This window comes from Sorex fumeus, unplaced genomic scaffold (assembly GCF_029834395.1).
Source record: "Sorex fumeus unplaced genomic scaffold, SorFum_2.1 ptg000061l, whole genome shotgun sequence".
Taxonomy (NCBI): Eukaryota; Metazoa; Chordata; class Mammalia; order Eulipotyphla; family Soricidae; genus Sorex; species Sorex fumeus.
The window spans coordinates 53829537-53856232 of NW_026606118.1; the positions used below are offsets into that span (position 1 = coordinate 53829537).

Consider the following 26696-nt stretch of genomic DNA (forward strand, 5'->3'; position numbering starts at 1 on the left):
GGGACTGATTCAGTGACTAAAGTCACCTACAAGAGTAAGGCCTTAAGTTTGATTACTGGTATCACCCCCGTGTGCCAAGTGTAGTCCTAATGACTTTGTTGCTAAGGATTCTCGATGGCCCAAAGGAGTGTGATATTTCAGGTACACAATCAGGGGTAGTAAAGCACCTCAGCTAAAGAGAAAGACCCCTTACTGCCCTGTATAAGCAACAACTGAAGGTTGTGTGTGTACCTTGGCCAAGAGTGCAACCCACAATGAACAGATGTGTGAGCACCACAGTGATGTACCATGTGGAGTGCTCAACACAAATATGGGAGAGGAAAATCGAGTGTGAACCCCTAAAAGCACACGGACAAATACTGTAACTGAAAGTGAAGTCTCCAAGAACACTGCAACCACGAATGAATGCACCTCTAGTCGTTAAAACAACAAAAGGGAGTAAAGAGGAAATAAAATGTACAGTAGAATTCTGAGCTTTAAATTTTTTTTTTTTTACCTGGGGCTGGAGCAATAGCACAGCAGGTAAGACATTTGCCTTGCACGTGGACAACTTGGGTTCGATTCCCAGCATTCCATATGGTCCCCCGAGCACCACCAGGAGTAATTCCTGAGTGCATGAACCAGGAGAAACCCCTGCGCAATGCCGGGTGTGACCCAAAAAGAAAAAAATATTCTTTTTCCTGACACTTTAATTTTGTTAGCATAACAATTTTGTTGACACATGAATAAAACATATGGTCAAACTTCAAAAGAGCTGAAGAAGAGCTTTTGGACATTTCACCACCACACACAAAAATTTACATATAATATTGGATGCATACAAAGTTCTGAGTAAATATTTATTGAATTTATTAACCACCTTTTTTGAAGAGGATGATGATAGCAGTATTATAGAACCTTGATGTCAGAAGCTTTATCTGAAGTACTTTAGCATATAAGATCTAAAAAGAATAAAAATACTGACGTTTTTGGTAAAAAAAATAAGAATTTAAATATTTGATTCTAATGCAAATGATGTGTGATTTTATTCCATTTGTTAGATGCCACAGAATTAAAAAATGTTTCTGCATTGTAATTGTTTATTCAAGTATTGGTTTGTTCATTAATTTTTACTGAATTCCTACAGTGTTCCCAGTCTGGGAAATGAGAACCTGGCCACAAAGGGCTTACAGTCTACAGGAGTGACCGTTGATTAAACAGGTGATTTGCAATGAAGTGAAAGACTCAGGTATCCACTAAACACCTCCAATGTACAAAGCATGGAAACAAAAACACGAGGTGGGGGTGGAGAAAAGCCTTAATAGACATACATGAGACTGGAGGCCTGGGTATCAGGCCGTCTATTCAGAACATGGCAGAGAAAAATCACTCCAAACTGCACAGAATATCAGAAGGGCAGGTTTGAGTAGAGATCACACTTTTGTGGTCTTGCTGAGGCCAATGCGGGATTCACTGCTTTGACCTTCGGGAAAGGATGGAGATGATAGTGAAGGTCAAGCAGATAGCTCCGGCTGTACCTCCAATAATCAGGCCCAGGAGGCTGCCATGCACCTGCATGGCCTGACAGCGCTCTCCTGTGTAGAAGAAGGCATGGCCGGAGACACACCTGAGAGAACAGGACACAGGGAGAGGGCGAGAGTTACATACCAATGCAGCAGTGATAGGAGTACTTTATGAGTTCATTCACTGAATTCTGTAACAAACCTTTGTGGAGGTGACTATTGCCAGGTCATTCTTATCATCTTCATTTACAGAAAAGTACAATAACTTCCTCAAGTTCACATAGGTACTAAGTGTTTTACATGTGTGGTCTAATCCTGAGAATGCTGCACCAAGTTCCCTTTCTCTTATCTGCTACATGCAGAGTTGAAGAGGAAGATCTGGGCCACATAAATATCGTGTTGTTTGACTCAGACTATGAGCTACAAGAACAGTTCTACAGGTAGATATTGATTTGATACATCAGTATCAGGAATTAAAACTTCTAAACAATAATAATTTGAATATTTTATTTATTTATTTGTTCCTTGGGCCACAGCCGGCGATGCACAGGAGTTACTTGTGGTTCATGCACTCAGGAATTACTCCTGGCGGTGCTTGGGGAACCATATGGGATGCTGGGAATCGAACCTAGGTCGGCTGTGTGCAAGGCAAACGCCCTACCCACTGTGCTATTGCTCCAGCCCCTGAATACTTCTTTCAGGTGAATTGTGTCACTAGCTCTCAACAGTTTACCTTGAAGATAATGATATAATGAGGATGAGACTCACATGAGATAATGAGGACACTGTATAGCACATAATGATCACACTTTGTTGTTTTTGTTTCAATATTTGACATAAGTTCAACCAATCTCAGAGCCAAGGCATTAGCAGTGCAATGATAATCATCCTTACCATTAATGATTTCAGGTTTCAGAGGACATTCCTATGACAAAGTACTCACGAGTTAGGTGAGATGAGAAAAAAAATTCCATAGACTCTTTTATTAATCTTGTTATAATTTTACCTTTCAAGTCCTTTTCTCTGGCCAATGAATTGACTTTTGAAAACTTAGTTTGTTCAATTTTTTCTGGCCTAGTCCTCTCCAAATAAAGTTCAATTATATTCTTTAGTATTACTTTAAAGTGCCTTAATCTATAATTGCAGGTTTGTGGGGAGTAAAATAATTTGGAAAAGTTGAGATGTACACACAATTGGAAACCCCTAAGCTGCCCTTCCCAACAGAGAGAATGCTAGTGTGGGCACATATTGAAATTTGCATCCAATGAACTACAGCAAAGAGCAGACCTAACACTGTGGAGTCCTTGTGAAATGAGGACAAAATCTCTCTTATAGGAATCAGCAGTCTGGGGTCAAGGAATTTGATTACAGGACTCAGATAGGTAAAAAAAGGATAAGAACTTAGGGTGGTGTGGTTCTAGAAAGCAACAGTACGTTTATGAATGGTAATGCTGTTGGATAGCTATTGGATGCTATTGTTACACGGATGTTTCATGAGTGCTGTTGAAAGACAAGGAGTCAGACCAGAAGAGCTGCCAAAGGTTAAAGTAGGAAGAATAGGCAGCACAATAAATGTAAGCAGCAGGACATGGGGAATGATGTAGTATTTTTGCAATGCACTTGTAAATCTAAAATCAATTCAAAACGAAAACTGAAAATTAAGAAAAAGCAAAGTAAATACTGAAAAAGAAATATAGGTATTTTGAACCCACCCCAAGTGTTCTTACATCTGCTTCTTCTATCAAATAAAGCTGGTGTTTCTTTCATCACTTGTACTTTTTTCGTGTTGGCTTTTATGGGCCACACCCATCAGTGCTCAGGGTTTACTCCTTTCTCACTCAGTGATTACTTCTGGTTGTCTCAGGGAACCATGTGGGGTGCTGAAGATCAAATCCAGGTAGGCTGCATGCAAGGCAATTATCCTACCAATTATACTGTGGATCGATGGATCTGGCCCAATCATCTTTTTATGAAATAGTTTATGAAAGAACAAACCCTAGAAGAACTGCTAAATATATCCAATAGTGCAGAAAAGTTTGGATGTAAGTCTTAGATCCACTGTTTAACATCATGATTGTTTACTTATTTATTTGGTTTTTGAAATACTTCACAGTACTTGAGGGAAGGGATTCCTCCTGGCGGTACTTGGAATCAGGCAGTGGAGAGAATCAAACCCAAAACACCCACAAGTCCTTTGAGCTATTTTCCTGGCCACTTTCTGGACTATTTTATACAATTGACTGAACCTCTCTAGGCTCTACCTTCCTAATGACCAGAATTGGAATTTGAATCATCCTGTGTCATAGAGTGTCTGTAGGAATAACTTAGATTATATACCTAAAGCAGGTCCTCAAATAACAGATTCATTCAGTATCGCCTTTTTAATCGTGGATGGGAAAAAGACAAACTTGTCCCACTTTGGAAAATGAAGGCAGTTATTCAAGGATCTGATTTCACAACACGTTATTTTGCTTAATTGAAGTCTTACTATATCCTGCTCAAAAAATCATGTTACAGGGGCTGGAGAGATAGCACAGCGAGTAGGGAGTTTGCCTTGCACGCGGCCGACCCAGGTTCGATTCCCAGCATCCCATATGGTCCCCAGAGCACCACCAGGAGTAACTCTTAAGTGCATCGCCAGGTGTGACCCAAAAAGCAAAAAAAAAAATCATGTTACATATAGCAAATCTTCAAATTTTCCAGATATTCCTTGTGTTATCATTGAAAGTATGTATAGAAAGCATTGCACTATCAGAGTACAACAAATAATAGAAAATAGAAATGACAATTATATTAATTAAGAGGTGACAGTAAGATCTACAGTGAGTGAGAGCCTGAGTATCTCTGGGCAGGACCTAGAACAGGAAATTCCTAGGCAAGAAGCTCTAGGTGATGGGAGCACTAAGGTGAAGTGCCAACTGCATTCAAAATGCTGGGAAAAGAAAAGGGATGAAAGTGAAGAGACAGACTGCTTGGTTTTCCTCTGCCCTAGCAGGACTCCTGTGCTGTTCACCAGTTGAAAGTAACAGCTTTGTTCAGCCAAGGACAACCAAGTCAACCACACCAGTTGATCCTTTGCATTTTATCACAGTCAAGCAAACACTCCATGCATGTCTGCTCATTCACACATGCCCCACCCTCACCCCCCATCCCCTGCCATGGAACTTACCTGCAACTTGCCATCCCCTTCACATTTACACAGATGCCTTCGTTTTGACAAGGGTTGGGGTCACAGGGATCTCTGAAGTATTGTGGCCAGTTGTGATCCTCCATGGGGCCTGTGTTCTCCACTGACCGCTTCTGTCGGCTGGGCTGCTCCTGGCTTAGGCTGCCTGATGAGAATCTCTCCCCAATGGCCTTTTTGGAATCATCTTCTGAGAAGTTCTGCTGCTCCTGGTCTTGAAGAATCAGGTCTGGAGGGGTCAGTCTTGTATTTTTAATGGGAACTTCAGTCTTGGAAAGGTGGGTGATATCTTGAGGAAACAGACAAGAGATGATGAGGAAGATCCTTAATTAATATCTATCTATAATTAACTTCCCCTGAAGATATTTTCCTGAACTGCTTCAGCTCAAGGATACCTCAGTGACATCACTTTTAGTGCATGGGAGGGTGGCTTCAATACAGTTTGATTGTCATAATGCTAGTACATCTTAATGAAGTCAATAGCATTCATTTAGTTTGATAAAAAGAGGTATAAAGGATAGATAGATAGAATGATTAAAACTAAACTTAGTCAATAAAATGCCATGCTATATATGATTAATATTTTTTAAATGACACTAAAGTTTTCATCTCTCCTAAGAACAGTTAAAGATATAAGTCCTTGAACACCAGAGTAAAGTGTATATATTTTTTAGAGCGCATCTCTTTTTTGCCAAAGGAAGGACCTCTAGGATATATAGATTACTTTAAAATCAACATTAGCTAAGTAGAATATTCAGAACATAGTCTTATTTCAGGAATACAACAAAAATTACCTTCAAAATCCACAAACACTATAAGGTCATCGTTTTTAAGGAAACTTCTTCTTTTCAGTGTTTCATGGGAAATGAATTTAGGCCAGCCCCAGCCAGAGTTTCTAAAACAATTACAAGTGGAATCTAAGGACCCCACGAGGGATGGCCGTTCCCAGATGACAGCGTTATTTATTGCTGCAAGAAAGGTACATATAACATAAATCACATTATTTCTTTATACTCACTTTCCAATTTTTCTTTAATTAATATATTGAGCTTTGCTAATCAGAAAATATATATTGGAAAAATAGACTATTTACATTTTCTAAGCGAATTAAAACTGAATATTGAGGTGGAAGGGAATGATAACTGCATTTCTGAATGGCCATTTTTCCACTCTTGAGTTGCTTTCTTCATGAAGAGGGAGGTATGGTTATAGTGTCTTCCCTTAAAGACTTAAGGCTCTTCTTATAAAAGAATAGATCATTTATTTATTAATAGAATTTCTTCCCTGTTAATGCTATTTTAGGAATCAGTGCATTACGTTCACACAAAGATTAAAAAATCCTGGCTATTTGGAAAATGTCTAGCAGTCTCTGTCTTCTCAATTAGACCCAGCTCAGGAGAAAACAACATGACAGAGGTGCTGCTGTTGTTCTAAGTACCCAGTCAGAGGTGGGCACATTGCAAGACTTCAACAAAATCTCAAGGAGTAAATTTAGAAAATAGGGTGAAGATAGGGTGACATAGATATTTTAACTGATACTCCAGTGTGACTATGATGCAGATCTGCCTAAGGGAGAGAGGTGAGAGGAAGGATCATCTCTTTTACACAGAAGTGAATCCCATCTATTGGTTCTTTCAGATGGAGAGAGAGTTCTAACTACCTACCTGAACTTTTTTGGGACGTAGAGGTAGTGAACACCATGCTTGAAGACATTCTGTTCATGACATCAGCCTCCTGGTCCAGTATTGTCATTATTGCCTGCCTGTTTAGTGCAGGCCACTCCAGAACAGCATCATTCTCCCCACTGTACAGATGAAAATAAATTGCAACATAGGGGTTGCTGGATGTGCCTCCACCACGAGGCTTTAAAGTCAAACCAAAGCGGTATCCTTCTGAATTATAGAATAGAGGACTTTGCAAGTCGTTTGTTTGGGCTGTACCCTGAAGAATCTGGGAGAAATTTCGTACTGTCCAAACCCCAGTGGGGCATGGGGTTTCTGTCAGAGTGATGTCATCTAGGTAAATTCCCCCGTTTGAGTTCTGGGGGTCACCTCTCGTTCCCTGGAAAAGGTAGCGAAACTTCTTTTCTTCTCTGAGAGTCACATGGGCAATTTTCCAATTTTGGTCCTTATCTCCTGAGGCTAGAGAAGGTCAATGACAAGAAGAAGGTCAATGACAAATGTTACCAACATTTATTGAGCACTTATGTGTCTGGATGTGTGCCAAGTGCTTTATATGTAATGCTCAGATGACCCTATGACTTAGGTAGTTATAAACCGGCTAAGAGCAATTCCAAAGTCATGTTTCTAGTAGGGCATAATAGTTTTAAAAATTAAAAAGCAATATGACTTATTTTAGAATTTAAATCCAAAACCACAAATGTTTTTTGTCCCACTTATAATAAAACTTCATGGGATCTAAATTTCTTTCTGAGTTTGGTATGATATTATATCCCTATCTGCTACTGTTAGCACTGAATGGCTGAACCATATAAAACAGATATTTTATAAGCCAAAAGTCAAGGTAATTTCATGTGGTCCAAAATCCGGTTTCATTCCAGAAAGATATATTGAAGTTTCTAGAGTGGATAATAATTTCAGAACAAGTGGGAAAAAATTGTCTTATTCCTTAGCATTGAATTTGTTTCTCCTTCATATTAACTGAACTTTCACAAAGAAGGAGTCCATCCTCTTTTAAGAAACAAAGAATACAAAAAGAGTTACCAATACCCAGGTATCAACATTCTAAAAAAAAATTAGATTTACTTCTTTGTTTTTTTTCCCTCTGAGACTGAATTGGAAATGAGTATTCTAAAGAAAGAAAAGAATAATGTGCAAGACTTCTTAAACATGAAATTCTGGACTGCATAGCATAAAAAAAATCATAAAGTAACTTGAGTGGGAGTACCTATTTTGTTCATATGCATTCTGTTTAAAAAAAAAGTTTTCAAAAGCTACCTGTGGCGTATTCAATATGCCAAAAGCAAAAAACAGTAACAAGTCTCACAATGGAGACGTTACTAGTGCCCGCTCGAGCAAATTGATGAACAACAGGAGGACAGTGCTACAGTGCTAAGAGGTATTAAAAATGGTTGCAACTTTTTGGGCTATTCAAAAAAGTTTGTAACTCTTAAGCTGTACACCTCATAATCATAGTACAATACTTAACTAAGTTTGTAGCTGTCTCATTGATGTCAGTATCATAATGAACTACTTAAAATCCTTTTAGTAGTATTTAGATATATTCTTTTAACATATAGTAAGTAAAATGTCGTTCAATGTGTAAGGTGGCTGCCTTGCATGAGGCTGACCCAGGTTTGATCCCTATTACCCTATATGGTCCCCTGAGCACTGCCAAGAGTAATTCCTAAGTACAGAGACAGCAGTACGGCCTCACCACCACTATATGTGATCAAAAATCAAGAGAAGTTTTTTAAAAATTAAACATAAATTAAAAATCTTTTTATAAGATGATTCCAGGGAACTCAGAGCAGAGTGATTCAAGAAGACCAAGCAAAGAGGGCTGCTTGGCTGGTTTCATGCTCACAAAGATAATGTTAGAAGTTTTATATGGAAGTACAATATGAGATACGAGCTATGTTGTTGATATTCTAATTCATTTTTTGTTAAACATTATAGGTGGTCACAATTCTCAGCTCTCAGCAGGCACCTAACGTCTACCCTGCCATTTAATAAAGATGCTCTATAAATTTCAGACAAAAAAAGTAAATCTCTAAAATCTGTTTTATGTGACATTGCCTAAGATCTCAGAATAGGCTGGGTAGAGATGATTTGGGCACTGTTTAAAGTTTCCCAGCATTTACTTTTCAAATTTTTATTATAATTTTATAGATTCATCATTTGTTTACAATATTAAATTTCAAGTGTCTTGTTTTATATCCATTTAATCCTGATCACACACCGCACCACCTGCATTTACTTTTAATCTACCTTTCTACCTGAAATTTTATAACTTTCTAGATACATCTTTTCTGTTGAAAATATTTTTATTTGTAAGTACTCAAAAGCTGATGTAAGCCACAGACAGCAAGAACATTGTTCACAAGGACAGTGTGGGCACAAGGCATTGATTTAGTGTCCATCCACGTGTACTCTTGAGACAGAAACCAATTCACTTATTGTGGCAGGTATGCAGCAGTGGTGACTGAAACTATAAACATGTTTTGTTAAGCATCTCACAATTTTATCTTTAAATTTTTAAGGACTTGAGAAAAGTTACTTATCAAAAGAAAATCTGGACTGCTATTCAATGCTTGTATTTTGTCCAATTTTACTAGGGAGAGCCCTAGTTTTTAGGAAGAATCTCAAACAAAACATCCACCCTTTTGGGTGGGGGGGCTTTTTACTTTGGGGCCACATCTGGTAATGCTCAGGGGTTACTCTTGACTCAGCCTGAAGGAATTACTGCTGGTGGTGCTCAGGGTTACTGCTGGTGATGCTGGTGGTGTTCAGCATATGGGATGCTAGAGATTGAACCCAGGTCAGCCCAAGGCAAACATCCTAGTCACTGTGCTACTTCTCTGGCCTACAAAGCATCCACTGAGACATTTTGCAATGGACAATATAAGAAATCTTACCTGTTTCTTCAGAATTACAAAATACTTTCAGTTAACCCCTGGGTCTGCTTCTAATCTCTGAATCATTAAAACACACATCAAGAGGTTAAAACATGCCAGACATTCTGCTAGTCCTTTCAAAAAGGAGGAAGGGTAGAGAGGAATGGAAGAGAGGAAGAAAAAGAGAAGGATAAAGAGTGGAAGAAGGAGGTGAGAACAGAGGAGGAAAGGTAACTTAAGAACTAAAAAGGAGGAGGAGGAGAAGTTGGAACCCAGATTTTAAGTCAAATGAGTCCTTGTGTGAGTGACTCTAAGTACCTTGAAAGGTCTGCACCTTGAAGAGCTTGCGAACAGAGCCAGTACCATCATCTCTCCGCACCCAGACGGTCAGTCGATCTGAAGAACTTCCGGTCATTCTGTAGAAAAACTGCAGACACTGCTGCTTCCTCTTGGGATAAAGAATCCGAGACTCCAATAGTGCTGCCTCTTCTGATTTTCCCAAGTTGGTGTCAAAGTACATGAAGTAGCCAGCACCTGTGAAGAAACATAATGCAAAACATAGCAAAAGTAAAAAAAAAAATGAGAAGTTGATAAAACTTTATTACATATTTCCTCAGGGACAAAGGGGTTTCCTTTCTTATTAAGGAGCTAAAAACTTTCTTCTCTAGTAAATTCTTACACATGTAGAACATCTTTCCCTATAGTTGTAAATGTTATGGCCTAGCAGTAAACTAACAGGAGACAGAATTTGGAGGCTACTGGAACTTTAGTGAGAACTTCAGACATTACTTATTCTTTGGACACTTGAGATGACATTCTCCATGACAAACTGGGTTTCAATTGTGAAAGAATCAAACCAACTCAGTCAGGTACAGATTAAGGGGCCTTATAACAGTTCTCTTTAAAAAGACTTTTATACCTCCACTTGTTTCCAAATTTAGTTGAGTTTATTGCAGTGATAGAAACATACTCAAAGGGTGCAAATATAAAAAATGAAAATAAATGAAACCTCTGACAAAAAAAAGAAAGATGAAAAAATAAATCAGGAATGAACTTGCTAATTTGCAGCTGGAAGATATTAGTATGTTATGTCCTTCTATCCTCATAGTGAAGTATCACTATCTGGACAGTCAGATAGACTTACAAAAGCTTGAATTTATTAAGCAACCACCTGTGGTGACAATTAGCAAAATGTAGAAGCAAGTGTCTCTTACTCCATCTTTTTCACTGCACAAACCATATACTGGAATTATCCAAAGTTGTTCTATCAAATATGGTGACTATCAAAGATAACAAGTCAAATGTATGTCTGCAGTAGCAAACAAAGTCAGCTCCTAAACTGTGGCCAGTCCAAACTGAAATGTGATACAAGAAGAAACTGTACACTAGGAGAATCTTATGAACACAAGGTGCTGAATCTTATGAAAAATGTTTAATTGAGCACATATAAAATACTAATATTCATATATACTGGATTAAAGAAAACAAACTAAAATATTTCTCTCTCTCTTTCTCTCTCTCTCTTTTTTTTTTTTTTTGCTTTTTGGGTTACGCCCAGTGATGCACAGGGGTTACTCCTGGCTCATGCACTCAGGAATTACTTCTGGCGGTGCTCGGGTGACCATATGGGATACTGGGAATCAAATCAGGGTCAGTTGCGTGCAAAGCAAACACCCTACCTGCTGTAGGCTATTACTCCAGCCCCACTCTCTTATCTTTTCTTTATATGACTATTAACATTTATTATATCTCACCTATGATTAACATTTTAGTTTTCTCAGAGGACATTGCTCTAAAGATTTTGCCCTTATTTTAAAACCATATAGTGTTATCAACTACACGCCCCTATAAAATTTTTATTACTTATTTTTACATCACACATGTGGATCATCTTTTAATCTATAAGAGGGCATTATATGATATCACCATTATTTACACATCAGGTCTTAACTATATGTCCATATAAATTTTTTAATCATTTAAAATTAATCTTTTTTTTCATGCTCAGAAACTGAATGCTTTTTACTGAGTTAATAATTAAGATATTAGAAATGTTCTTTGGCCTTGTTTAGATTCTAGTTTTGATAACTAACATTCCAAATGAGGCAAAACTTGCTGACTTCCATTACTAACTCAACCCAAGGAATGTTCTCGATATGTTTGCTTTTCTGCTTCACTGACCTGTGCATCTTCCTCCCAAGGTGTGATCCGTATCTCCTGGCTGAGTGCTGTCCTTATGGATCCAGTCACCATCATCTCTGGTGCCCTGAATCATCCCACAGATGTTTGCCTTCTCAAAAGCACAGTGGTCCAAAAGGGTATGACTGGCAGCTGCAAAGGATATTTTTTTGGTTACCTTGTTAAAATTGTAAGGCATTTTACTTTAAATACCTTATGTCTTAGATGTTTCCAGTTTTTGAGAAACTCATTGTTCCAATAGAGCAATCAATTGTGATTTTTTTACATTTTGTTATTGTTTTGTTTTTTAAATCATCATAACTGAGGAGTGCCTAACATAATTTACAATTCTGTTAATCATACTTTTCATGTATACATCATTCCAACACCATACTCACCTCTAGAGAGTCCACTTCCTCCACCAGTGTCCCAAGAATCCCTCCCAACCGCCACACTCCCATCTAAACTCAGTTCTATAGACAAAATCTTCAAACTCTGATGACTTTGATCATATGTTATTCCTACTCTATTTTAACCCCACATATGAGAGGTATCTTTCTCTGACTTTTAAATTGTAGAAGTGGTGAACACCTACATATATATAGATAATGTAGCTCATCTTGAATTCCACAAAATTGTAAACCAATGATAAATTTATCATTTATTTTCAAAAACTGTCTCTTTTTTCAAGTATGTAAATAAAAAATAATATTACAAGTAATCCCATAGTAATGCATTTTAAAATTTACATGAATTAGCTAAATCTTACAAATGTAAACTTTAGTAATAGTGAAGAGACTTAAGAAAAACTTAGCAGAAAACGTGAATAGACTTATGAAAGTATAAAAGTTAATTTTATCCCAAGAAAGAGAATATTGGTTTTATGTTGGAATATCATATTATAGATACTGTTAAATCTCTGTTTTAATAAGTTAAATATTATAACGATAAATAATCTCTATGTAAGTACAAACTAATCACCTGATCAGATAATAGAACATTTATTGTATATGAAATGAACGTTCATTATAAATTAATTATTGCAGATGTGTAAAATCTCTTAGTAACCTAGGAGTAAACAGACTTTCTTAATTTATTAGAGAGTAACCATAAGTACCATAAGTGAATACCATACTTAATGCAAGGGCTGAGAGAAGTTTTTCTTGACTTGTAAAGAAGCTTCTTTAACTCTTCTTGCAGGATTGGTTTCATGGCTATGAATTCTCTAAACTGTTGCCTGAAACTCTGCATAATTTCTTCAGATCTGAATGACAATTTAGCATAATGATGTGTTTGCTGATGTGTTCATTTCACTGAGGTTTTTGTGTGTGTGTTTTTTAACCATATACCTTCATTCTCTTCTGCCTCATAGAATCTCGTTTGATAGATCTGCTATGAGTCTTAAGGGCTTGTCTTTGTATGTAAGTTCCTTTTGTGGTCCTATTGCTTTCAATAGTCTGTTTCTACCTTTGGATTTTGTCATTTTGAGTATACTGTGTTTTTGAGTGCAATAAGTTTTCCTATTTGAGCCTGTTTTCTCTGGAACCTTCGAGTCTCTTGTATTCTTGAACTCTTCACATAGTTCTCAAGTTCATTTCTTTTCAGTCTTTTTTTCCTACTTTCTGTTGTTTTCTACATGTTTCCTCTATCTTATCTTGCTTCAATCTTTTCCTCAACTGCTGTTATTCTATTGAGTTATTTTGTATCACCTATCATATTCTTATTTCTGTCATTTCTGTCTGCAGTTTTTTCATTTAGGTTTTCATACTTTCTTATGCTTTGCTAACTTCCTGTGGCATTTCTTTGAGCTCATTAAATATCTTCACAATGGGAGCTGAAGCAATAATACAGCCAGTAGAGCATTTGTCTTGCATGTAGCCAACCTGGGCTCCATCCTGGTCCCTCATATGGTCCCTTGAGCCCACCTGGAGTGATCCTTTAGCACAGAACTGTGAGCAATTCCTGATCACTGCCAGATGTGGCCCCAAAAACAAAAATCAACCAACAAAAAAAATCCATTCTCACAATGATATCACGAAAGTCATTCTCTGAGGACTTATTGAGCTGGTTGGTGTAGGTTGAATCTTCTATGTTACAGTTTTAGCACATTGAATTTGGTGGATTTTACATGTGTTCCTTATTAGATTTTATATGTTCCTGCTGGCCTGAGAATGAATCTTTGTAGTTAACCCTCCTGGGACTCTCTGAGGAACTAGGCTTGAATCAGTCTTATCCTTCCCGGCCTTTCTCTATCCAGTGATTGGAAGTCTAACTGTGATTAGTGTGAAGTTTGATGATGAGCTATTAGTTTAAGAGATGTGGCACTAGACCCATCGAAAATCAATTATTTGGGAGCTGGAGATATAGTACTGTGGGTATGGCACTGGCCTTGCACATGGCTGACCCAGGTTCAATTCTTGTCACCTCATGTAGTACCCTGAGTCCTGCAAGATCAGGTCCCTGAGCACCACCAGGTGACACGGTGACACGGTGCTCCCGTTGTTCATCGATTTGCTCGAGCGGGCCCAGTAACGTCTCCATCATGAGACTTGTTGTTACTGTGTTTGGCATATCGAATACGTCACGGGTAGCTTGCCAGGCTCTGCCGTGGGAGAGAGATACTCTCGGTAGCTTGCTGGGCTCTCCAAGAGGGGCGGAGGAATCGAACTTGGGTTGGCCATGTTGGCCGCTTGTAAGGCGAATGCCCTACCGCTGTGCTATTGCTCCAGCCACTATGACCCAAAAATAAACAAACAGAAGCAAAAAGAAATAAAATTAAATATTCATGGTTTTTGTCCTTTTCTTCTTGCCATCTCCTAGATATTACAATTTTTTCAACATAAATATACCTCATTCCCACCTCAAGTTGGTAAAAATGTGCATTGTTAGAAATTACTATGTAAATAGAAAATATTCCTTTAGTTCAATAATGAGGTACCTATAATGCCAGGCTTCGTACTTAGTAGGTTTTAAGCATGCATATGTTGAATAAAATTAAAGAATATGCCTCTGAAGACACTGGGATTATCTAAGAAAACATCTAATCCCAGAGAGTTAGGTGGTTTCAGGAGCAACAAACTTTGTAATGAATTTTGCAGGTTACAAAATACTTTCAAGTAGTCATCTATCTTTGAGATTTACATAACAATGCATCTTCAAAAGAAAGCTAAGGAAGTTTTACAATTGAAGATTCATCCATTGGTCTAATAGTTGGACTTTATAAACACATAATCAATTTTCATAGCTGTCTTGTGAAGTAGATAATGTAATTGTTCATAGTGGTGGAGAAATTAATGTTACCTAGTTTGTCAATTTGCCTTAGTAAGAGCATAAAAGAATAAAGGACAATAAGTGAAAAACTTATAGGACAGAAGACTCTGTTGAGGCTCTTTTCCTCACTGCTTGGATCCAGAGTACTCACTGCAATTATACATTCGGTTCAGCCGCTCCAAATCAATGGGACTGAAATCCAGACGTTGCCCAATAATAGTATTAAATTCAGGGATCTTGGTGGTGATGGTAGGAACAGATTCATTCTTGTTAAATGAGAATGGTGCATAGTGCATCAGAGACTCATAATCGTAGGGTGTGTTGAGGTCTGTGATCATCTTATCATCATAGACATTAAAGTTGTGATCGTGACCTGTCAGGAGAGAATCCACAGTTCCTGTTCAATTTTATCACTTTCCCCATCCTGCCTTCTTTGAAAAAAACTCAAGAAGCAGACACCCCCAAAAGTACAAAAATGATTACATTAATATGGCAATGCTGATATTAAAGTATAATTATGCTATATTATTTGTGTTAAAAGTGAAAAAAGTGAAAAGTGTTAAAAGTGAAAAGTTTAATAGTAAAATGTACATAAAATAAAATTACCATCACTTATATTAGTTAACACTATGATATAGATACATTGTACATTAGTAATAAATTGTCATGATAAATATAGCAATGCAAATTACATTGAATGCATGTTTACATATCTAAGTTATTCAATATTATTTCATCAAAGATTAATTTTTATTTACAAAAATATGTTAAGGTTCTTAGAAAGAGAAGATAAAATATCAATGTGGAAGCAGTTATTCCAAATAATAGGAAAATAAGTTTCTGAATTGAGAAAAAACATTCAGTGTTAGTATATCTTGTTAATAGTCAAGCACTTCAGCTATAAAGAGTTGTACCTGACTATCTCTCTCCCAACTACAGGTAAGTGAGGGGCCAATAAAAGGGTGCCTGTAAATCAAGATGTGTGCATTGTTCTGCTCCAAAAACAGCCTCAAGAAGAGAAAAATAAAATAAGAATACAATTAAATTTCCTGTCCAAGTTAGAAAGGAAAACATCTCAGAGATGAGTTCAAGAGAAATATACTGTAATGTGAACTGCTGAAATAAGAAGTCAGTCTTTTTAACACCCAGACCTCAGGAAGTTATATTTTAACTACAGCAATGGGAAATTCACAGATTTTAACTTAGTTTTGGGGGAAGAACGGGAAAATTAAATGAGAATATCAATAACTCTTCCAGGCCTAACTTTCCATTCTCATGTTCTCCTTCTCAAATTCCTTGTTATTGCTATCAGTGACTAAGGGAGCTTTAAAGTTGTCTTGGGCAGGAGAAGGGAACAAAGACCAGTGGAACCAGTGGGTTTGGTCTGGGCTTCTGTTATCTGGAGGGGGTTGATGTGAGGAAGCATGAAATGCAGCCTGATAGCTTCCTGGTGCCAGGTGGTTCATATGTCCATGGAGGGGGCAGGGTGATCCTTGATTCTGGGAAATGTTGCTATTTCATCTTGTTGCCAATTGGTCCTGTTGCCATTGCCATTCAGGCAGGGCAAACCTTACACCTACTATCTATCAGGAGTTGTCTTGGGAGGGTGGGTGATCCACAACAATGAATAGGTCAGACATAGTCTTGCCTTCAGAGAACTCAGAACTAAGACATTAGAGGAGAGTGATTTGTAAACGAAAGGTTAGTCTGAAAGCTCTTGTAGAAAGGGTTAGATAGAAAACATCTTTCACAAAGCAATACATACGGGCTCTCCCACAACTACTCAACTTTTTCATTTGTAACATGAAAGTGTGAAAGCATTTATAGATCATAAGTAAACAGACAGGAATGGCTGTGTTCCAACAAAACATTACTGACAAAATAAAGTTGAAGATAGTCCATGAGCTGTGGTTTGCAGACACCTTAGTGGGAGAGAATAAATTCTGAAAACACAAATTTGACTTAAGAAATGGAGATAAATTAGGAGAGACAACTGTATTGTCAGTACAGCAAATTCTTAGGTTATGCAGTAAGATTGGCATCAAGCTAAGAGATGCAATAAAAGTTATACATTGCCCTGAGCAATAATCCTTTTAAATCATATTGCTTTATGTTGTTGTTGGTTGATATCTATTTTAAGAAAATTTCTTCGACTAATGCAGGCAATTTAGACATATAAAATGATATCAGATGCAAATATAGATAGGAGATGAACATACATAGTGAGCACCTCACATTCAATTCAGAACTTAGGAAGCCTGTTAGCTACCCAGAGAAATGTGCTAGTCCCTTTAAGAGCGGGGCCTTTACATTCAAAAGACCAAAAGCAACCAGTGTTGGCGTGGATGTGGCGAGAAAGGGACTCTCCTTCACTGCTGGTGGGAATGCCAACTGGTTCAGCCCTTTTGGAAAACAGTATGGACGATCCTCAAAAAATTAGAAATTGAGCTCCCATTTGACCCAGCAATACCACTCTGGGAATATATCCCAGAGAGGCAAAAACGTATAGTCGAAGTGACATCTGCACTTGTTTGTTCATTGCAGCACTATTTACAATAGCTAGAATCTGGAAAAAACCTGAGTGCCCGAAAACAGATGACTGGTTAAAGAAACTTTGGTACATCTACACGATGGAGTACTATGCAGCTGTTAGAAAAGATGAAGTCATGAAATTCATATACAAGTAGTATGACATGGAAAGTATCATGCTAAGCAAAATGAGTCAGAAAGAAAGGGACAGACATAGAAAGATTGCATTCATCTGGGGAACATAAAGTAACAAAATAGGAGACTAACACCCAAGAATAGCCGAGATAAGTACCAGGAGGGTTACTCCATGGCTTTGAGGACAGCCGCACATGCTAGGGGAGAAGGCAGCTCAGATAGAGAAGGGAGCACCAAATAAAGGGTGTTTGGAGGTTCCTCTCAGGATGGGAAATGCGTGATGAGAGTAGACTATAGACTGAACAAGATTGCCACTCAATGTCTCTTTTGCAAAAAACAGCACTCAAAAGGAGAGAGATAACAAAAGGGAATACCCTGCCACAGAGTTAGGGTGGGATGGGCGGTGGGTGGGGGGTGGGAGGGATACTGGGACTGGCGGTGGTAGAGAATGGGCAATGGTGGAGGGATGGGTATTCGATCGTTGTATAAGTGAAACCCAAGGACAAAAATTTGTAAGTCTACAACTGTACCTCATAGTGTTTCACTAATAAAAATTTAAGAAAAAAAAAAGAGTGGGGCCTTTCGTTACCTAAAATTATTTTTAAAAAATCATTCAACATTGTGCTCTTTAAGATTTGAGATGTGAATTTCATTCCAGTAAATGTCCAAGAAGCTAAAAAAATTGGTCTTAAAACAAATCAAAAAGCCTAATAATACTGTGAGTCTTACAAAGGAGAGAACCTGTCCTTTGACCTATGATCATTCTATGTTTCTTTCCTCACTACACAGTCCCAGTTATAACACAATTACTCTCAGAGGATACTTGAAGATTGATCATTATTTCAATTCTATACTCTCTATAATTCTCTGGTCTTGGAGACAAAGAAGAATTACTTGACTCTAGCTGAAGTGTATGTGTGTGTGTTTGTGTGTGTGTCTTTATGTTGCGTGTATAAAATCCTTCTAGTACATTAGGCATTTGTGATTCACAGTTTCTTCTTCTTCACCTAGGATTACATAGTCAGAAAAATAATGAAAAGTGAAAAACTGGGATAGGCACAAATCTAAATACCCCAAAGTGATTTTTGACATGATTAGTCATGCTTACATTATCTCATATGCGAACCATTATCCACCTTACCGTAAATTAAAAAGTTCTATTAGAAATGCTTGGAAATTAATATTTAATGATGAGGTATGAACAGTTCTTCTAAATCCTTAAAAGTAAAATTATTACAGATTCACTGCATTATATGAATCCATAAGTGATATTAGAATCTAAATAATAGAAGCAATTACAAAACAATATTTCTTTCAAGAAGTCATGTGTACTAATAGTTTGGGCATTTCTAATACATTGAAGTTTCCTTTGTCTTTTACAAATTAAAACCAATCATTTCATTAGAAAAACTAGTGAGTATGTTGTAGAAACATTACATAGTCAGCTAAACTTCATGTGGTCTCCTAGGAATACATAAGATTTCATATCAGCGAAAAGGGCCTCAGAGACTTAGTTTGCTTTACTCACAATGACAGAAAATAGAAATTTAGATAGATTTTCAAGGAAAACATTAAATCAGAGTAAAACATTTGATTAACTTTTAGTTAGACTGCAAATACACTGTTTCCTGAGACATTTATCTGGGTTTGGTTAGGATCATTGAGAAATTAATAGAATTTATAGTCTGTTTCCTCAATAAAGGATCCAAACTCCCATCCATATCAGATTTTAGCTTGACTGTGCTAGAATTTGTCTCAGCAAGTTGTATGGTAATAGTAAACCCCACCCAATCCCCTTGGATTCATACCCACCTGCATCAATTTCATCCCACCAGATGTTCACATAGTCATCCCGGTCAGTCCTTGACTGTTCATGGTAAAATCCCAAAGCATGAAGGATCTCGTGTTGGATGATGGCTTTATAGTCACAGCCTGCACCAATGGAAAGATTCTGTCCTACGTGTTGGTCACCAACCTCAGACCAGCACCTTCACAGGGAAGAAAGAAATATTCACATATTAAACGCTCATGTGAATGTAATTTATCAGATTCCAAAACAAAATACTAGAAGAAAGTTAGGCTTGATTTTTAAAAGAAGCTAATAGAAATTTTTCATATGCTAATGATTCAATGATAGAGGACTGGTTATAGAAGGAAACATTTATGGCCTGGAGATCTTGTACAGGGGCTAAGTTACCCGTTTTACACACAACCAACCCTGGTTGATGCCCAGCACCACATTTGGTCCAGAGAACCAGTAGGAGTTAACCCTGAGCTCAGTTAATGAGGTCAAAACTAAGTCCAGACCAAGCACAACTGGGGGTTTCCCAACTTCCACCTCCAACAGGAATGTTGGAATAGGAGAGATAGCTCAAAAAGTTGGAACTCATTACTTGCATGGGGACACCCTTGAATATGATGGACTGGTTCTGGTGGCCCCAGGGGATGCCAGAGTCCATGGAATGTTCTCTGAAGGGAATGTTATGCAGACTTTAAAAATGAGTGCTCATTATAAAAACAAATACATTTAAACAAGTTAAACTTAATAATGCACTAGATAAAAAGAAGTATAAATGAGCATTTTTTTCTCACCTTAGCAAACCCATAGGTCTTTCCAAATAGCAAATTGCAAAACAATTGTTTATATTTTTAAAAAATTAAGTTGTTTTTGAATAGTGGCTGAGGCTAATTACATTTTTATCTTTGTGCCCTACTAACTTTTAAAGTTTTCTATTTCACCATACATAATGAGTAGTTATATTTTGATTAAAAAAAATCTTAGAAAGCTAGTTAACTAAACTCAGTGTCTTCGGATGCAAGCCCATCTATAGCAATATGAAGCAGATTATCTAAGAAGTTTTGGACGTGATCATACTGATTTTGTTTTATTTTTTGAAGAAAGAATTATTTTGTTTCTTTTTAAAAGCTTAAATGAAACATATCCAGAAAATTTTTTTTTCTTAAAATATTTGATTGAATAGGACTTTTGTACTTCCTTGAAGCTCAGATGATGCTGAAGGATACGATGAAGAACTCTAAAGTAGAGAACCTCTAGAAATCTGTGGTCTTGGCAAACCCTATGATAGATTTTCTTCCTCTCACCTAAAGAGAAACTATTCTTGTATATTGTTTATATTAAGTAATATAAAAATATTGTTTATATTTATTTATATAACCTCTGATAACAACAAATGACAAATCACATATTCAGAGTAGTTTTTCTGCAAATATTCTCAGTCACAATTGTTTCTCAGCCTCAGCCAGACCTGGAATGACATGAAATCACTGAAGAAGGGGTCTTCTTTCTTGACAGACCATCAATTTCTTTAAAATACATAAATATGAAGAGCAAATTTATATCTAGGACATCTAAAGAGGTCAACCCAGCAGAGTACTATAACTAGAAATGGGACAATTAAAAGGGTAAGTAAAAGTTCATATATTAGTAAACCTGACTTTAAAGTACTATGATTTAAAACATTACCAAAACCTAGAAAAAATATTGAGCTAAGCATTCTTGGAAGTTGAAAATAACCAAAATAGTCCATTTTCTACATCACAACTAAAAATAAGAATTTAAAATTCAAAAGAAAGATTTGATTTTGTTTTTAGTTTCTTTCCAGTTTCTTATTTTAGCCTTTTGAAAATATGTCACTTTATATACAATAAAAGATCTATGATTTTCACACTGAAAAATTTTAGACAAACCCAGTAAAGTTCTGAAAGATGATGTATGTACTCTCTCCTTCATAGGGCTTGAAGTCCACACAGGATTTGAGGCGAAACATTTCAAAGGCATAGAGAATAGCTCCTTTGGCATTCAGGCCTGTGGATATCAATGATATCTATAAGAATTATTTGACAGTAAATAATAATACAGTTTAGAAAGAACTGTGTCACCATATGAAATTCACAGAGATTCTTAGAGATATTCTGATAGTATACAGGTTCCTTGGAAAATAAAGAATTGGTTGCAGAAAAAAACATTGAGTGCATAATTTAAATACTAATGTAAATATAACCATAAAATAAGAATGCACACTTGTGTACGCAACTGAACAAAATCACAAAATAACTTTATTTTTTCCTTTCTCCTTCCTTTCCTGAAAGCAGAGATTCGAAGTGTATTGCCTTCAAAGAAAAAACAAATAGCAGAACAAAATATAGAAGTGACTATGTCATTTCTGTCTTCTGTATGCATTGATTAAGTATCAATTTCTCTTGGAGAGAAAAAATGGCGTTCCTTATTCCAGACCAGAGAAAGAAAACAGAGCACAGAGAAATCTATAGATTCTAAGTTCAGAAGTACATATGGTATTTTATCCTGTTTCCCTGCAAGACCTTTAGGGAAAAGCAAAGTTATTCTTTGGAGTTGCTACTTGAGCTCTACTCTGTCTTTACTGCTTCCACCTTATTTCAGGTCACCTGTTTCTTTGAATTTGTTGCCCACCTTGCAGAAAAGACAGATCATAGTACTCAAGATATGGCTCACAGAACTACAGCACCAGAATCACCTGGGGTCCATTAAGACAGGCAGAATCTAGGTACCACTCCTGACTTACTTTGCACCTTGCCAAGATTCCGGTGTCCCTATAGTAGGTTGAAGTTTAAGAAGTACTGATATATTATACTCCATAGGGATATGAAGAAGATTAAATAAAATATTAAAGGCGAAGTTACCATGCTGGCATATGGTAGAGATTTGTTATGTCAGCATCTTGGTAAGACGCAGGTAGAATAGGTAGACAGATAAACAAGAGGAAAATTCTGCCCCGCTCCCCCATATTATCTTTTTGTTTGATTTTTTGTTTTATTATTATTTATTATTATTTGGCCACATCCAGCTGTACTCAGGGCTTACTCCTAGCCCTGTGTTCAAGGGTCACTCCTGGTGAGGCTTGGGGGGACCATATGTGGTACAGAGATCAAACCTGGGTCAGGCTTACCCACTGTTTTGTATCTCCACCAGTACCTTCTTAACTGTTTATGTTTCTTACAAAATACTCCTATAAATATGATGTCCTATAAATGTCTAAGTGTGCTGGCAAATGTTGGGGGAAAAGGACTGTTGATTTTAAGAAAAGTAACCGAGACAAAGCAGTTATACAGTTAATGCATAGATTTTTCACCAGAAAAGGGATTGGAGGTAGCAATCATAACAGTGATGAAGAACATTGAGTCATAATCTAGATTTCCTGAGAGCGGGAGCAACTTCACAGCCCAGCAAGATTGAGCAACCTTGTACTAACTTCCTTTCTCCTCTTCAATCTTCCCCTCTCTTTGGAGGATGTCTCACAAGTGTCGAGTTATTGTGCCCTCAGTCAATTGTTCAGGGCCAACCAGTGTCCACCTGTAATTTCCAATACCCATCCATTTCCACTGATTAATTCTAATAATGATCAAATTATAAATTTCCAGTCTATTCTCTTGAGAGAACAAAGGTAAGAATTGCTAATATAGATGGACAAGGATTATAAGCAGGTGAAATATAAACTTCTGTTTCTCAAAACTTAGTCATGTTTTGAGGCTAGAGAGACAATCCAACAGGTAGGAAAACTGTCCTGTAAGAAGCTGATCCAGGTTTAATCCTCAGAACCCCAAATGGTTCAGTGCACCGTCAGGAATGATCCCCGAGCACAAAGCCAGGAATATGTGCTGAATATGATCCCAAACCCAAGAAAACAATAAAAACCCCTCAAAATTTTATGTTTTATAAAAACAGAAACTACTATGCTGAAAATAGTATCCTTATACCATATTTATATTACCTAAAGATACTATATAAAGCTGGTATAAAAGTTAAGTAGCCTTAACTGCTTAGTAGCCTTAATACTTAGAAGGTTACCAACTGTGGGTTAATTCCTGGCACAACATGGTTTCCTAAAGCATCATCCTAGAGAAGCCCAAGAAGTAATCCTAGGACATGTTTTCATCTTCCCCTAAAACATCACCCAGAGGTAATGCTGAACTGCATCTCAACACCCAACATAGAGCAGCTGGCCTGATTAGCCAAGAGTTACCAACAGGGTCTTTGAGATCTACAGCACTACTTGGGATCCTCTCTCTCTCTCTCTCTCTCTCTCTCTCTCTCAGTCTCTCTTTCTCTCTCTCTCTCAGTCTCTCTCTCTCTATCTTTCTCTCTCTCTCCTTTCATACACCTACATGTGCACACACACACACACACACACACACAAAGACTACCAGCAAAAAGAGCAAGTGAAGAATTTTCATATGACGACAATGCTGTACTTCAACGCGTTTTTAATTTTGGTAGTCCTAGTTTTACCAACATGCTAATATATACTTCATTTAAAAATTAATGTTGCTTGGATCTGGAGAGATAGTACAGCCTGTAAGGTGCTGGCATTGCATGCAGTCAACCCAGGTTTGATCTATGGAATCCCATATGATTCCCACAATTACCACCAGGAGAGATTCTTGAGTGCAGAGCCAGGAGTAACCCCTAATCGTTGTTGGGTGTGGCCCCAAAACAAGCAAAGAAAACTAATGCTATTTGTGTGTTCTATCTCAGTAGAGAACTGGTTTCTTTATTGCATAAGATCATCAGTAGAGAACTGGTTTCTTTATTGCATAAGATCATCAGTTTCCAGGATTTATGAGTTCCTTTAAACATTGGCGCTTATTCCCAATCTAAAAATGATGAACAGAAGGAAGGATAAAGGTAGAGAAAAAAACTCCAAGATCCTAAATAAGAACAATGAATATTACCCAGATTGTCAGCCAGAATGTAAGGAATGGGGAACTTCCACCTAGTGCTGGGATCTCTCAGGCCATTTCTGGGTTTCTGTAAAGACAAAAGTGGCTGAGGTCACCTCTTGAGATCTCTTTGACCTCTTTCTTCACTAACTCTTCACATCACAATCTGCCTCCCAATTTAAACAGTTTAGTAGTATTTGTTCCTTGATTATAAATGTGACAAAAGTCTATCTTAAATAATTTAAAAAAACTCAGAAAATAAGCACAGAATAAAGAACTACTGCAGTTCCCCCAAATCAAGACAGCTGCTTGAAGCATATTGATGCATTGGCTTTTCTTTCATTCTGCACTCACTAGGATGGATGAGCAGAGTAATTACTACAGACTCAGTAGTGTTTACTATTTATTCCATCTGTTTTTCTCATCACAACCAGAGTGGAAGCACATGGAGATTCAGATTATGGATTAGATTCTTTTATCACCTCCAAGGTGCTTAGCCAAAAGCTGGTCATAGAACAAAGGCTCAGAATTCTATGGCATAACAACCAACCATCTTTAGGAACATAGCAGACAGTACATGGGAGATACTCACATTCAGGAGTATGTCCCCTTGAAAGAGGTCCAAACCGGCAGCTGGATGTGGATTAGAAATAAATAAATATATATTTAGTTAGGCATCACTAAAAGGCACTTTTAGTAAAGCAATCATTTTTCTTTTAAAAATTTTAATTGTTAATCAGTATGAGTGAAACGAATCAAAGTTATCCCAAATTGAGCAAATGAATATTTGTAAATATATATACACACTACACACACATACTGTCACATCCTCTGTGTTCTGAAAGGTTTTTAAGCAAAAAGTGTAGCTCAAGAGTCTTAGATATGAATTATAATATATATTCTCACAAGAAACAAACAGTCCTGAGACAGGAAGTGATGTAAGCAGTAGCCAGTGATTGAGTGAATGTCAGGACTCCTAATTTTTCTTTCTTTCTTTTTTTTTTTAAATAATTTATTTATTTATTGAATCGCTGTGGGAAAAGTTACAAAGCTTTCAGGTTTAGGTCTCGGTCATACAAATATCAATCACATTTCCCTTTACCAATACTTATTTTTCACCACGAAGAACCCCAATAAACGCCCACCCCCCACCCCCACCAATGCCTGTGACGCAGATGAATTCTAGTTAACGCTCTATCTACTTTGCCTAGCTTCATTGTTTCGATAAAAGTTGCACCATTATTATTTAGAGTTTATGCCCCCCCCCAAATCAGACATGCTGAAAAAGCATTGTGAAATGATTTGCTTTCTACAGCTGGGTTCAAGAATTAAATGATGTCGCGCAGCCACAATAGCGGCCGCGCGATCTTGGATTTCTGCTATTTTACTTAGTAACCCTGGAAGTATTTCTACTGAGAGTCAGATAATTAAGAGATTGGTTTCTGTGCTCTGGAGTCATGGCCATGCCGGAGAGCCGCTCGTGGGGGGCAAGTGGTGACCTCGGTAGGGCGTGAAGGACGGGCCGGAACGCCCTCCTTCCCATGAGGTTTTAAGGACTCCTAATTTTTCATCCTGGATCTTTTCTACTATTGTACCATCCACTGACTGATCCTAGATAAATGGATTGATTTTCCTTTTCACATTAAAAAAATGGTACCATCTAAACAAGCTCATGGAGCATATACCCACAATAGAAATTGACAGGATAAATATGCCACTAAATATAAAATATTTTTCAAACCATGAAATGTTTATGTTCAAGACTACCTCTTTTTCTTCCCAATTCTAATACCAAACACCTAGAAGGTAAAGGTTTCTCCTTCAGGACAAGAGGAAAATGATAACTCAGTTTTTCTCTCCTCTTAATAATTCATAAAGTTGATGAATTTCCTTAAGAAATAAATTTGAGGACAAATATTAAAATCAGAACACCTTTATCTCTAAGCAATAGTTGTTGGAAATTATGACGGGCAATTATAAAGGCTATTTTTTCTCGCTAAAGGTAAGTTTTGGCTTATTATTCATATTTTTCTTTAGCAAGAAAAATAATCATCTATTTTTCTTTCTATATACGGAAACTGGAGAAATAAAATTTTAGTAACAAAAATTATGTATATCTACATCCATTGAGAAGTCACTAATGCTCCAAGAAAATCTTCTCTAATCCTTTTCTTTCCACTTTTTAGATTTCTATAAACCCTGCAAGTTCTGAGGAAGCACTAACAAATATTTCTCCCCATAAGTTCTCCCCATAGCATTAAAAAGGAAGGAACTAAGTTGAACCCACCTGAATTGATTTCTGTAATATCCTTCTGTTCATTAAAACCTGTATTATGCCCTGTTAAAAGTTGGAAAAATAGTTTAGTCTTACTGAGCTAAAGAAAGTTCTGAAGTGTCTTTGCATTTCAGTCAATTCTTACCATTTCCTTTAGGATGGTGTTTAATCTGCAAGAAAATAAATAAATATGCATAAAATTCATAATGCATATTTGGATGAACATTTCTAAATATCCAAGGAGAGAAGAACTCTACTTACTGTTACAGCTGCTATGTGAGAAAAAACCAAGATGAAACAGAGAATGCAGGTAGATCTAGCCGAAACCAT

General features: G+C 37.1%; 1 protein-coding gene across 1 annotated transcript; it reads right to left on the reverse strand.

The window, feature by feature from the left end:
• Nucleotides 1-1449: 1449 nt before the first annotated feature.
• MEP1A (meprin A subunit alpha) lies at nt 1450-26696 on the reverse strand. The gene is made up of 14 exons (XM_056126309.1): nt 26628-26696; nt 26512-26536; nt 26379-26429; nt 24684-24724; nt 24104-24179; nt 21083-21200; nt 19187-19362; nt 14862-15083; nt 11444-11593; nt 9581-9796; nt 6351-6821; nt 5481-5654; nt 4672-4975; nt 1450-1606 (listed from the first exon to the last, which is right to left on the reverse strand). Exons 1-14 carry the CDS (start codon nt 26694-26696, stop codon nt 1450-1452), a joined length of 2250 nt encoding a protein of 749 aa, XP_055982284.1.

Excerpts from the sequence above, each read along its gene's own strand:
- MEP1A (XM_056126309.1), bottom strand. The coding sequence starts at position 26,696 with ATGGTTTCGGCTAGATCTACCTGCATTCTCTGTTTCATCTTGGTTTTT. Across the intron at positions 26,537-26,627 it reads CTCACATAGCAGCTGTAACA|ATTAAACACCATCCTAAAGG; the intron begins GTAAGTAGAGTT and ends ATTTTCTTGCAG. Across the intron at positions 26,430-26,511 it reads ACACCATCCTAAAGGAAATG|GGCATAATACAGGTTTTAAT; the intron begins GTAAGAATTGAC and ends AACTTTTAACAG.